The sequence below is a fragment of the Monodelphis domestica genome, chromosome 5 (genome assembly GCF_027887165.1).
Source record: "Monodelphis domestica isolate mMonDom1 chromosome 5, mMonDom1.pri, whole genome shotgun sequence".
In the NCBI taxonomy this organism is placed as follows: domain Eukaryota; kingdom Metazoa; phylum Chordata; class Mammalia; order Didelphimorphia; family Didelphidae; genus Monodelphis; species Monodelphis domestica.
In genome coordinates this window covers 122,599,776-122,613,607 of record NC_077231.1, presented here as the reverse complement: position 1 = coordinate 122,613,607, position 13,832 = coordinate 122,599,776, and the positions used below count along the sequence as shown (strand labels likewise).

The 13,832-nt window shown below is 36.5% G+C and overlaps 1 protein-coding gene across 1 annotated transcript in view; it reads right to left on the bottom strand.

Moving 5' to 3' along the window:
* ANO2 (anoctamin 2) overlaps nucleotides 1-13,832 on the bottom strand; it is a 532,091-nt gene that overhangs the window by 423,943 nt on the left and 94,316 nt on the right. The window contains exon 2 of the mRNA XM_056799271.1: nucleotides 5,873-5,971. Within this exon, the coding sequence (XP_056655249.1) occupies nucleotides 5,873-5,971 (99 nt within the window). The remainder of the gene's footprint in view (nucleotides 1-5,872; nucleotides 5,972-13,832) is intronic.

The following is a 13,832-nucleotide window of genomic DNA, read 5'->3' as shown; positions in this document are numbered from 1 at the left end:
TTATTCATCAGGGGCAAAGCCAGAGCAACAACTCACTTGCCCTTGCCATCCACATTGTGCCCCCCTGATTCTTGATACCTATCCATTGAATCAGATGCCCACCAGTCACAGAATAACAAAATATTAACACTGGTATGCACCATAGATAACATCTAGTTCTTCAATCCTTCTCTCCCAAGCTTGTGGCCTGAGCCACTTTTCCCACCAGGAACCATGATTACTCTAAAGCAGAGCTCTCCCATGAAGCCTTGCAGTTAGGTTTATAGACCCCATGGCCTCTGTAAAGGAGATCCCTGAACAAACATTTCTAGGGCCATCTGTTCTTAGCCTCTCTGTTAATTTCTGGGACAGGGACCTGGGCCTATGTAGATTTAAAGAGCCAGATCTGTTTTCTTTCCATGGATTCAGATACACACATTAGAAGAAATACTAGGCAACTGTCCTTTCTTCTATATTATCCCTTGGGGGCATTACAGAACCCCTACATGAGACTCAAAAAAAGATAATAATTAGATGATCTGTACATATTTTCAAAAGGCCTATATGAAAGGACCAAAGCATAAAATATTTGGTTTAAAAATACCATTTTAAGTGAACTGAAAGGTGAAAACATGAAAATTTTAGTTTATATGAATATATCATATTACCATGTAATCAAGAAAAAATTAAAGTTATGAACATTTACTGTCACAAGTGCTTCTGCATTGTTTGTATTCTACTAAATTATCCAACAAATAAATTATGCAAAGAAGTGTTTTCTAAGAACCCTAGATGAATGATCAGAAATGTTCTGTTTAGACAAGTTCAGATTTTATTGTAGGTTTTACTTAAGTTTGTAAATAAATATACTTATGAAAAATTCTCAGCAGTGGACAAATCTAGCTGTCCACTCCTTATTTTCTGTTGCCTCTATTTTCCCTCTTCTCTGCCATAATAGTTCTGATTTATGCAGTATTTCCTTGTGAAAGAGGTTGTAGGGGCATCGTTATACACATTTTCTGATTAAGAATCTGAAGTTCCAAAAAATCTTGGAATTTCTTGATTCCAGGTTTGGTCACCTTTTTACTAAACTACACTACTCTGCCCCAGGATATAGAGATGAATGTGTACTCAGAAAGCACATCAAAATAGATACCAAGGGAAGAAGAGAGGGTCTCATGCAAGAGGGAGAAGATGGTTATTAGAATCTTAAACTGTAGAAAGATCAAGAACCAAAAAGAGATTTCGGAATCTGACTACTGATTTCCTATAATAAAACAGACAAAGGAAAATAGGACAAGGATCATGAATAGAGCATGTTGAGAAGAGAATCAATGTGGAGACAATGGAAGCAAGGATACATACTCAAGAATTATAGTTCTGAAAGAGTTGGAAGAAAGATATGCTATAGATGTTCTCCTAGAAAGTGCTATAGATATTCAAATAAACTACCACTGGTCTTAAGTCATTTACTCATTCAACAAACCTTTACAGAATGTTTACTATGTACTGAAGGAGGCACATAGATTAATGATAACTATTGATGATTCCGTTCCTCCAGGAGTTGAAAAGGAAGGGGGTAGATAAAGGAAAAAAACTCAATATTATACAAATATGACTGGGTGACTCAAAAAAGTGATGATGCCATTATCAAAAATGGGGAAGAGTTTGGGAGAAATGTTGAGTTTAGTTTTAGACATCTTGAACTTGAGGAGCTAATAGGCATGCATGTGGAGATGGCCAGGAAATTACTAGAAACTCCAGTCATGAGTTCAGGAGGAATATCAGGGCCAGAGACAGGGACTTGCAGTCATCCACAGGGGTGATGGTTGAACTAATAGTAATATATGAGACTATCAATAAGGAAGTGTGTAGAGAAGGGAGAAAGAAGGATTGAATAGCTCTAGTTAAGGGTGCTCCTCCAGAAGGGAGAATGAAACAGAGATAATGGACTATAGTCCAAAAGATATAATTCCTTATAGCAAGCAAATACTGTACAAGGACCCTACCCTCTCCCAACAAGCTGCACATTAACTTGGAAAGCAATGCTAGGTTCAGAAAGACAGTGGCAGGGTCTTCCGATCCTTCCTGTGCACAATTGCTGAATGTTCCTCACAAAAAGTTGCCTCCTATGTTGTTATTTTTGGAAGATAATCACTTGATTCCAAATTTCTCCCTCCTGTTTAATATCTGCATTTCAAACTCCGTGCCCTTGGACACATTACTTCAGATCTGTCATGGTCCAAGATCTCAATTTTGTAATCTCTTCCCATTTCCCAACTTCTCTAGGACCTGCTTAGGTATGACCCAGACCTCTGCCAGTCTGAATAATTTTCCTAATTCCTCCTCCAGATCCCAACCAGATCTTACCACCCCTGTTCTGGCACTTATGTCATCTCTGTACATGATGGACTAGTTCATTCCTTGACTATGTTCATTAAAGAATGTGAATGCAGCAAACTCCAAGACCAGTCCTTGGAAGAGATAGACAAATTCTCCCCTCATCTTCTTTCTGCCAAGTCTATTTACCTGACTACAAGAAACTCCTAGCATTGATCATGGATACATATTCTATGAAAATAAGAGATGAAAAATATTTTGCACAATTATATCACATATAGAACTAGAGAGAGACCAGTATGCTCTCCTCTAGAGAGAATCACATGGACTGAGAAACCAGTACCAGATGGACAAAGAAAGACATAGAAGCTTGAAAAGCCTGAGATAAGTGATACTGAGCATTGATAGTGTTTTAGATATCACCTGAAGATAGGATAGAGAATTGATGTTTCCATGAGCAAAGGAAAGAGAGGAGATAGAAATCCCCTACTTTTTCTAGACTAAAAGAGATGCCTAAAGGCTACCTACATACACAGGGAAAGAAGGTTTCCCAAAACATGGAACCTTATGCACAAAGAAACAACCTGACCCTATTCCTTTTTTGCTGATATTGTGAGTTAAATGGACTGTATAGGTCCCAAAGAAAGGTGAGACTTACCAGAAAGAAAAGTTCTAATGATGATCCAAAGGCCTATTCTACATATTTTGCTGGGTTAAGTAAAAAATCTGTCCTTTATTATATGTTTCCTTAACCTGAATATTTGCTTGGGAATTCAAAATACCATGGTAAGGGGAAAAAATGAGCCAGATACTAAATAGTCAAGATTTTCCTGTTTAGAGATTTGAGCCAAAGAAAGTTTGTGGGAGACAAAAACTAGATACCAGCCAGCATTCTCAAGGATCTTAAGGTAGAGGCATGGACCATAGGTGACCATGTATCAAAGGCCATATTTAAGTTATACCTAGGTTTATCATTGACCAAGGCCCAGAATTAAAAAACAAAAAACATATGAGTTACTTAAGCACATTTATGCACCTGACCTTGAGTCAAGTCATCAATTCATTCGCATCTATGCTTGCCCCTGAATAGTTCTAAACCTTTCTATGTGGTGTGCAACTAAACTCTTTTATATGTATTGTCTTGTATAACCTAAATGCAAGCTTCTTGAGAGCAGGTACTATCAAGCATTTTTTTTTCTTAGTGGGAGAATGCTTTTTCATTCATTCATTTGTTTGTTCATTCATTCACAAAACCCACTTTGAATTAGTTTACCTTTCTCTATTTCTTGACACCAAGTACATGGCATTTCCATAAACAATTTGTCCTAATTAAGTTATAATAAGGGTCTAAAAATTGCTAAGAGTATAGATATGGGGGGGGTGGAAGATAGAATAGAATTTAGTTGGGAAAATAGAGAAGAAAAACAAAGACAAGTGAAAAAAAAAGTCATGACAATTTTATAAATACACTAATTATCCTAAGCATCTTGATTAGAGGCTACTCAATAGCTTAAACTATGCCTAAGTTATAAATTATAAGCTCCAGCATGTCTAGTACAGTGAACACTTCATTGCACATTCATGTATGATTGAAGCAGATCTCTGTATCAGAACTCTATAACATACAACAGGGAGATCATGACCCCATTCTGGAAGAAAAGACTATTTGGGTGCACAAGGGGATTGTGAGAGGGAAGAATACAAAAGAAGCTGAGGTGATAAGGGACTAAGGAAAGGAAGCTGCAATGGAAGGGGAAAAGAAATGAGGAAAGAATAAGCAAAGAATGGGAAGATGGACAGCAAGTGACAGAGGAGAGCTAGTAAAGGTAGGAAACACATTGCTGAGTCTATACATACACACCTACACCTACACATATGCACACATGAACACACATACATTTTTCTCAAAAGCTATTTCATCCTAGGAGATTTGGATCATTGCTGTAGCCAGAGATTTGCTCACCTTCTTTTGGAGGAAAAGCCAGCAGACAGGCACAAAGAATACAAAAGGAGAGGAAAATAAGAGATCAAAAGAAAATCAGACACATATAAAAAAGAATAAAAAGGGAAAGATATGATTGAAACAAAATGACCACCAGGCACAATTAACAGAAGCCCCTCTGTAGAAGCAATATGCCCAAAGAAATCTTGGTCCAGGGAAAGTGGAAAGAGAAGCAAGGTTAAGAATAAAAATTTCAATATTAGCATCATAAGAAATCAATTAACAGGCAATAGATTGAATAATGCACAGAGTAATCAAAAATATTAAGGTGGTGGCATTAAAGGCAATAAAGAGTCCCTCAATCCCTCTTAAGGCAATATCATGACACTTCAAGAATATACCTGGTTAATATCATCTATTCATTTATTAGTTCAATAGTGATTATTCATATCTCTGTGTTCTCTATTTTGGAGTATTTTCTATTTATATAATTAATACATAAAGGCAAGAATCATGTCTTTATAATTCTCTTTGCACAGAAACAAGGAAGGCATACTCTGATGATGGTGATAGGAAGGACATCTATGGGGACAATGGTGAGGAAGATGTGAATGATCAGTGACGGTGGTGGCAAGGATGAGATTCAGAGTAATGAGAGTAATATTCATCATGATTATGATTATGGTGGTGATGGTTATGGTCATGATGTTAAAGATTATGGTGATGGGAATAGGGGTTGTACCTGTAGTTTCATTAATAAAGGTATGAGGAAATTGAAGAATTTTATTTTTTTGGAACATGACTAAAGTGGAAACTTGTTTTGCTTAATTATACAAGTTTTTAACAGAATTTGTTTTTCTTGGTTACTCAATGGAAAGGGGGGTTGGGAAGGAGAGAATTTATCATTGAAAATATAGCAAAATTGAATTTTTTTAAAGTGAAAGATGAGTGTTTTTTTTTTAATATGTATGTGAATGATTTGTGTGCATTAGTCAAATACACTAATCTGCTCAGGCATGGTTGTCCCCTTCCTATGGTAAATAAAGATCCTTAAAACCTACTGATGGATCCTCACACTCAATTATTTTTAATTAGCATATTAGTTCCCTTCTGATCAAATCTCTCCTTTTGAAAGACGCCTGCTCTCAGTATTAGGTGTCCTGTGTGATGGAAAAGGCTATGGATATTAGGAGGACTTTGGCCAAAGAAAGCAGCAACCTACATTATCCTTATTACAGTGTCCAGTTCTGCAGAGAAGCAGTTAGCAATGGGAGGGCCCACATGGAAAGGAGGAGGGACAGTTTCATATTTTGGGCTTCATCTCAAACACAGTTTAGGCAGTGGCTCTTGACTCCAGGAGAGAGCCCAGCAGAGGAACAAAGGACTCAAGCTCTTCCTTGACCCTGCATTTGATAGACCAGCTAACAGACATTTGGGAAGAAGACCCAGCCTCTATCAGATCCACATACCCCATGTCCCCAAGGCCATGAGCATGAGTTTAATTCCACAAAGCCCACGTCCCACCTGGCCTCACTTGACAAACTCCCATCCTCCCTCCCTCCCTCTCTCCAGCCCCCAGGTCTTCTCAGCCTAAAAGCCTGTCACACTTACTTTTTTGGTGGGGACTTTGATCTTCAGGAATTCGGCCTCTCGGGTCAGCACCTGCCATGGGGCGTGTATCCGGACAAAGCTGGACCCCTGGCTCTTGTTCTGTAATGCACAGGAGGGGAAACAACAATGTGAGCTTGAACAGGTGCTTAAGCTTAAATTCCCAGGCTTCCATTTCAGAAGCCTGGAACTAAAAGCTGGAAGTAGTTCAGTAAGGGAAAAAATGCAATGGTCTGGCAGTCAGAAGACCTAACTTCTAGACCTGGCTCTGCCAATAACTAACTAGGAAGCCATCGACAAGTTAATTCACATCATGAAACTCACTTTCCTCAACAGAAAAATTAAGGTGTTGGACTGCATGATTTCTAAAGTCCACACTGACACTAAAATTCCATCTGCAAGCTTTAGAGACAGGAGGGGCCTTAGATTTCATCCAGTAGAAGCCTCCCTCTCAGTTTTCAGATGAGAAAAGAGAACCATTAAAAGAATAGTTTAGTCCCACAGGCAAGTGTATATTAAAAAGCCAGGGTTTAAACACTGAGAAAGTAAGAAGGGATATCAGAGGTTATTTTGTATAACTTGTATCTGAAGAAGAATCTCCTCTATAATACAATCAGTCTCCACTGAAAGACATGGAAAAATCATTCACTACCTCCCAAGGAAACTCATTCCATCTCATGAGTAACTAAGGGTGAAAATGGGTCAAATAAAGAGATTTATTTAGAAGTCTCCTTATCTTCCACCAAGATAGACTCCAGGCTATGTAAACCTAGGACTTCACTTCTGGATCATAGGTTGCATAACAGCACCTTTTCATTCTTTCTCCCTTAAAATGGACTTGATTCAATTGAAATAAAAATGCAGGTAAGTCTGTATCTGTGATTTCACTTCACTGATGGGGGTCACCCTTCCACCAAACCATATTATGATCTCTCTACATTTTAGTGGACATAAGAAACCATGGCCAACAAAAGCATCACCAGGTGCCACCTCTTCAAATGACATAGGCATCATCAAACAGCAGCCATAAGATCCATATCCTAGTTCCTACTCAAAGCTATACCTTCCAAAGCACGTATTCTGTTGGCATGACCCCTGAGAACCTCAAAACATGTTGAGGTTCCAGAAGTAAGTCTTTGTGAAGTAATGAAATGAATCTGATGAAAATCTAGATGAGCATCCTTCAACAACAAAGACAATGCTTTCATTCACATGTGTCTCCATAAAACACTCCATAATACTCAAAAGGTAAAAAAAAAAACCACACACAAAAAAACCTTCCATCATGGAACTCAAAGGGAAAAGTGCAACACAGCAAGCCCTGTCATAGCACCTCAATCCTTCCAGTCTCACCCTGCCTTAATGTAATATAAATCCTTTAACAAGCAAATTTACAAAAAAAAATTAACAAAACAAACTTTAATGAGGCTACTTTGGTATCAGGCCAGTAGGTATTTAATCCAATGGAATCCAGCAGCATTTATTAAGTGCCTACTCTTTGTGTAAGGCAAGGAGAATAAAAGAAACAAGCAAAGAAACAAAGAAAAACAGCCCCGACCCTCAAGGAGCTCACAGTCTTTGGGGGCAGGGGGGTGTGGGGGGGGAGAGGGGTGGTTTGAGGGTGGTATAGAAAAAGAAATATAACATAAATATCAAGTTTTGAGAGTTAAGGCAGTCTGAGAAGATGTTTGCTTCTTTCACTTGGGGAATATGATGAGTGAGTCTTTCAAAGAATCAGCCCTAAAATCAATGCCAGAAGACTGAAGCAGTGATAGTTCTAGTGGTTCAGCTGTTGTCAAGTCATAGAAAGAGGAACATATTTGAAGCTAATCAACCTCTGTGACACAGGCCCATTCAACTAAATGAGAGCTAAAGAACCCATTTAGGTCCAGTTGCAGAGTTTCTAACAAAGATGGGAGAAAATAATTTACTAGTCTTCAGAAGCTCTAATGCTTGTGGTAGAACATCTAGTTAAATGGGGTCTTATTGTTCCATTTCCTCCAATAATCTGCCTCAGGTAGACTGTAGCATCCTTTCAAACTAAGTTTTTTATTGAGGATGATGAAGCACAATGGGGAAAGTTCACATCAGGTTCCATTGTATATATATGCCAGGTCATCTGAGGTAAATGAAATTATATCTTCCACAGTGTCTAACAATCTTTGTGTTGCAAATAACTGGCACATAGCTATAATTCTTGCACCAGAAGTTTGAAATTAAACTAAGAAAACAAGCTGCATGTAGTAGAGACCAACGGTTTTATAAACAATAATTAAAAGGAAAAAATGTCCAATGGATTTAAGAGAGATTCAAGCCAATTTCAAGGGAAGACTCCAAAATTGAGAAATTGTTCCCTTGAAATAATACTGTACAACCACTGATAACTGAATCATATCTTTCCTGTCACCTCCTACAGAAAAAATAATAATTGTCTTTGACAAATTGTATACAGTAATTTAGCATGAATTATGTTCCTTACAATTATTTCAGTATCAGAATAAATTCCAGGCCACCAAATGGAATTTCTAGCCAATACTTTCATGTGAACAATTATCAGATTTGCAGATGTAATTAGCCAAAATAGCATAAGATTAACATCTGGAATAATGCAACTTCCCTTTAGAAGGCATCTTTCAGTAGTAGATAATTCATGTATTTGTGATCTCACTATGTTAGCAATGTGATGTGATTACCCTAAAGGGATTATCCTAAAGATCAGGAAGATCTAATTTAAGAATTTCCAGCAGAAGAACAAACTGAGACCTGAAGTAGCAGGTTATTTATGGTATTCAGTATGCAACATTGCTCCTCCAGGCTTGTATCAATCCTTATGGTCAAGAGCACTGCATGGGAGACTTATCACACTTTCTATACATTGAAATAATTAACTTTAGACTCATCCTTAGAAGAGAATCCCACAAAAGGTATGTCTGTGGAACTTTTGGTCACCCAAGAAAATGATGAGGGATTCTTGGTCATTTTGTCTATAGATGTTCTGTTGGTGACACTGTGCTTGAGATATTGTCTCAAGTTTTACTTCAGGATCTTCCAGCATTTTTCAACTGAGAATAACTCTGACCCCTACCTCGGTAACTCATAAAAAGTCAAGATTTTGTGTAGTTTCCTTTCAAGAGTGTCTCCCCAGAGAGAGAGAGAGAGAGAGAGAGAGAGAGAGAGAGAGAGAGAGAGAGAGAGAGAGAGAAGAGAGGAAGGAAGGAAGGAAGGAAGGAAGGAAGGAAGGAAGGAAGGAAGGAAGGAAGGAAGGAAGGAAGGAAGGAAGGAAGGAAGGAAGGAAGGAAGGAAGGAAGGAAGGAAGGAAGGAAGGAAGGAAGGAAGGAAGGAAGGAAGGAAGGAAGGAGAGAGAGAGAGAGAGAGAGAGAAACAGAGAGAGAGAAAATGAATCCAAACCCTTTGTAACTTCTGGTCATATCAGAAAATAAAAGAGACATTTTGTATATTTCCACATTGTATCTTAACTTTCCAAAGAACTATGACATAAATGGCCACCACTTGCACATCTGGAAGGATAATGAGGTTCCGGTAATTGGGGATACAACTCTCAGAAAATTGGAAAGAAAATCCAGGTTTACAAAAAGAAATGTCTTCTATGTCAATTGTGTTCAGCATGAAAAAGTTAAGGATATAATTGTCCAATTGGGCATTCACTCTAAAAAAGTGGTTATTGCCGAGCTAAAACTGGGCAAAGATAGCAAAAATATTTTTTTTCTATAATGCCAGACTTCAATAATTTTAAAAGAAGAAACCACTGAGAAGATGCAAGAATAAAATGTTCAGGGGCACCACTGCTACTATGCTTTTACATTTTTTTAAGTTGAAAATTTTTAAGAGTGTTTCTTCAAGAAGCAGCCATGGTAATAGTGGAAAGAACAGAGGATCTATTATTGAAAACCTGAAGTGGAATTCCAGCACTTCCATTTATTAGTTGCTTGACTTTGGGCAAGTCACTTGACTTTCATAATACAGAAATAATAATATTCATAATATTTACTTTTTAAGGCAGTGAAAAGGATAAAAAAGAATTAATGGGTACAAAATGCTTTATAAAGCACAAAACATAAATTACATATCAATTATAATTCTTATAGACTCAGAAGTTAAAAACTCAAGATTTCAGAAAATATCCTCAGGTATATAAGTTCAACATCCCAAAACATATCCAGTATGGAACAAAGCTCAATAACATGTCTTTTCTCAAAAGAAAAAAGTGATAGGGGGCAGCTGAGTGGCTCAGTGGATTGAGAGCCAGGCCTAGAGATGGGAGGTCCTAGGTTCAAATCTGGCCTCAGACACTTCCAGCTGTGTGACTCTGGGCAAGTCACTTATTCCCCATTGCCTAGCCCTTACCACTCTTCTGCCTTGGAGCTAATATACAGTATTGATTCTAAGATGGAAGGTAAGGGTTTGGGGGAAAAAAAGTGATAGAAGATGCAATACTTCTTTATCAACAAATATTACTCAACACACTCATTAAATGCCTGTAATATGAAAGCACATCCTAGATTTAAAGTGATACATTTTAGTTTGGGTGGAGTAGAAATGAGCAGAATTGGATGATGTGATAGAAAGTATTCATGGAAGTTCCAATTCCATATTTCTCTCTCTTTTTTAAAATTTCATTTAATGGGAATAGCTGGGTGGCTCAGTGGATTGAGATCCAGGCCTAGAAACAGGAGATCATAGGTTCAAATCTGGCCTCACACACTTCCTATCTGTGTGACCCTGGGCAAGTCACTTAACCCCCATTGCCTAGCCCTTACCACTTTTATGCCCTGGAACCAATACTCAATATATTGATCCTAAGATGGAAGGTAAGGGTTGTTAAAAAACAAATGAATAAATAAATCTCACTTGGATTCCTGAAATAGGAATGAATTACCAAAATAAGGAATGTTTATTAAGCATTTGCTATGTGCTAAACACTTACAAATAGAAAAGCAAGACATCTCTTGCTTTCAAGGAGTTCATACTCTAGCTAAAAAAGAAAACCCATAAAAGAGGGCATAACTACAAGGAGAATGAGAAGGTCTGAAAGTCCCAAGGATTCAGTGGTGAGGGAAATTTCAATGGTAAAGTATAAAAACCACAGAATACTTCCTTAAGTCTTTCCACTATTAATCATATGATCAGGACAAAATCAAAATATGCTACCAAGTAGACCCTCTTTACTTCCACAGAAATGATATGAAGTAAGTCCTTTACCTACTTTAAAGATGCAAAATAAATGTGAGATTATTATAGAAGAGCGGATCATTATTAACCATTTGTGCAATAGCTAGATCCAAAAAGGATACCAATTATTCACTCTAGCATCCCAATTCCTCAGAAAACCCTCTAAGAAATCTGTTGACAATTTCTTGTTGGCTTATTCTAATGGTATGAATGCCACTTCCAATCCAATCTAACATCTGGAATCCTAGAAAGTAAGGATTCCATGACACAATGAAGATTCTAATAGCAAAGGAAGTTATGGATGAATTAGGAATGTATGTGAGGCTGCAACAACTTAATTATCAGATAGTCCAGTCCTTCTGCTAAGAATATTATGAGAAATTCCCTTAACTTTATAGGGATTATTTAAGTGAACAGTTCATAGCGAATTCAAAATCCTTCAAAATTTATCTGCTACTGGATTTGGGGGCACAACTACTATACTAAAAGCTCTCTTCTTCCTTTTTTCTATACCTACCCCCAATCTTGATATATAAACTGGGTAAAAGACATCTTACTTGATTAGCTGCTCAAATTCACATTCAATTTTATTCTTCAGAGAAGAGATTTGTTTCTATTTTTCAAATAAATTTGTATTGAGAGTTGCATGGTCATAGGATCATAGATCAGGAAAGAAAAAACATGCTGGTTATCTATTCCAAATGTCTCCATTTATAAAGGAGAAAATTGAGACCTAGAGAAATGATGCAGCTTGCTCAAAGTCAGTGAGGATTTGAACCCAGATCTTATGAGTCATAATCAAGTAATATTATAATTTTTATTATGTTGACTTGGTCTAGACATGAAAAATTAATATTATGTTTCCAATTATTTAGATCTATCTTTATTTGTGTGATGAGTTTTATAATTGTGTTCTTGTAATTCCTGTGTATGTCTTGGTGAACTCACAAGCATTTTATACTGTCTGTAGCTATTTTAAACATAATTCCTATTTCTAGCTCTTCATGTGGGGCTTAAACTGTGCATGCCCTTTTGACTAAGCAATACAGTTAGTGTGGTATACCCCAAAGAAATAAAAAAAGAGGAAAAGGGTCCACATGTACAAAAAAATATTTTAAAGTAACTTTTCTTGTGGTAGCCAAGATTGGAATCTAAGGGAATGCCCATCAGTTGTCGAGTAGTTGAACAAACTGGCATCTGAATGATGAAGTAGATGATTTTGAAAAACCTGAGATTTATATGCTCTGATCCTAAATGAAGTAAGCAGGCAGTAGAACAATTTATATAATAACAACTCTATTGTAAAGTTCGTTTTTAAAAACTTCTTAACTGACCAACAAACGGCGAATCATAATTCCAAATGCCTCATGATGAAATATGCTATTCACCTCCAGATAAAGAGAAGATGTACTCAGAAGCTCTGGAAGCTTTATTGAAATTATTATTGAAATAAAAGTTCAATAATATTCAACAATGAAATACAGAAGCCAATAAAGCTAACAGAACCTTAATCTGCCTTAAGAGATGTGTATGTCTTGTATCAGGGCAAATTTCTTCCTTTTTCTTTTCTTTTCTTTTTTTTTTTTGAATAGAGAATTTGTTTTGTAAAACTATACATGTTTATCACTATAAATATTGTTTTCTTCCCTTTTCAGTGAGGAAAGTAGAGGTAAAGAGGAGGATATTTCAGAACTGGAAATAAAATTGAATTTTTAAAGAAACAATATAAAATAGAGATTCTAATACAAAGATATAAATTTGATCTCAAAGGCATGTCTAATACTGTCCTAAAAGGGTCTATGCTATTCAAAAGAAAAATAATATGAGGAATTAAGAGAAACTTAAAAAGACTTGAATGAAAAGATGTTGAGTGAAGAAAACAAAGCCTAAGGAAAATAAACATAATGACATTAATAACAGAAATTAAAACAATACTAAAAGGTAGCTGAACTCATTTAAATGCAATGACCAACACTGATTCCTAAAGACAAATGATGGAGCATTCCTCCTTCCTCTAATTTGAAGTAGAAGGAGTTATGGATACTGAGGATAATATGTGTTGTCAGATGAAGTGATGTGCCCATTGGTTTGGATTTACTGATTTTCTTTGTGACAAGAAGGGCTATTGGAAGGGACTAGAAAATAGAAGACACCTTTTTTTAATGAAATTTTTAAAACACAATAAGAAATAATTCAATGAGGAAGAAAAGAGGGGATTGTCTTAAGGGTCTTAAAGAAGGAGCTCCTGAACAAATTTTTGTCTTAAAAAAGATAATCATTGAATAGGAAGCAAGGGCTGGTAATAATCAAGGAATACACAAGTGTGTATATGAAAATGTGATCTAAATCCATTAAAAAAAGATTTAGGAACACTAAAGCTCAGAATGAGTTGAGCAAAAATACTAGGAAAAATAAAAGTGTTGGTTCTTGTTATTTTTACTTATACTGAAAACAGCAGGATTATGAAAGAAGTAGGACTACTTAGTTCAGAATATATAGGATGATGTTAATGAATATAGAATAAAGGCAGAACTACCCACTTGAGTTTGAAGGATTCATCATCATAAGAAAAAGATATGAAGTGTGGCTAGACAAATTCATCTGAAAGAGCTCTGGAGGCTTTATTGAAATAAAAGGTCAATATTATTCATTAGTGAAATGAAGAAGCCAAAAAAGCTAATGGAATATAAGCTACTTTAAGCTAATATAACCTTAAGTTGCATAATGTGCAGAATCAAGGAGGTGAGAATACCCACCCTGGCAAAACCATGAG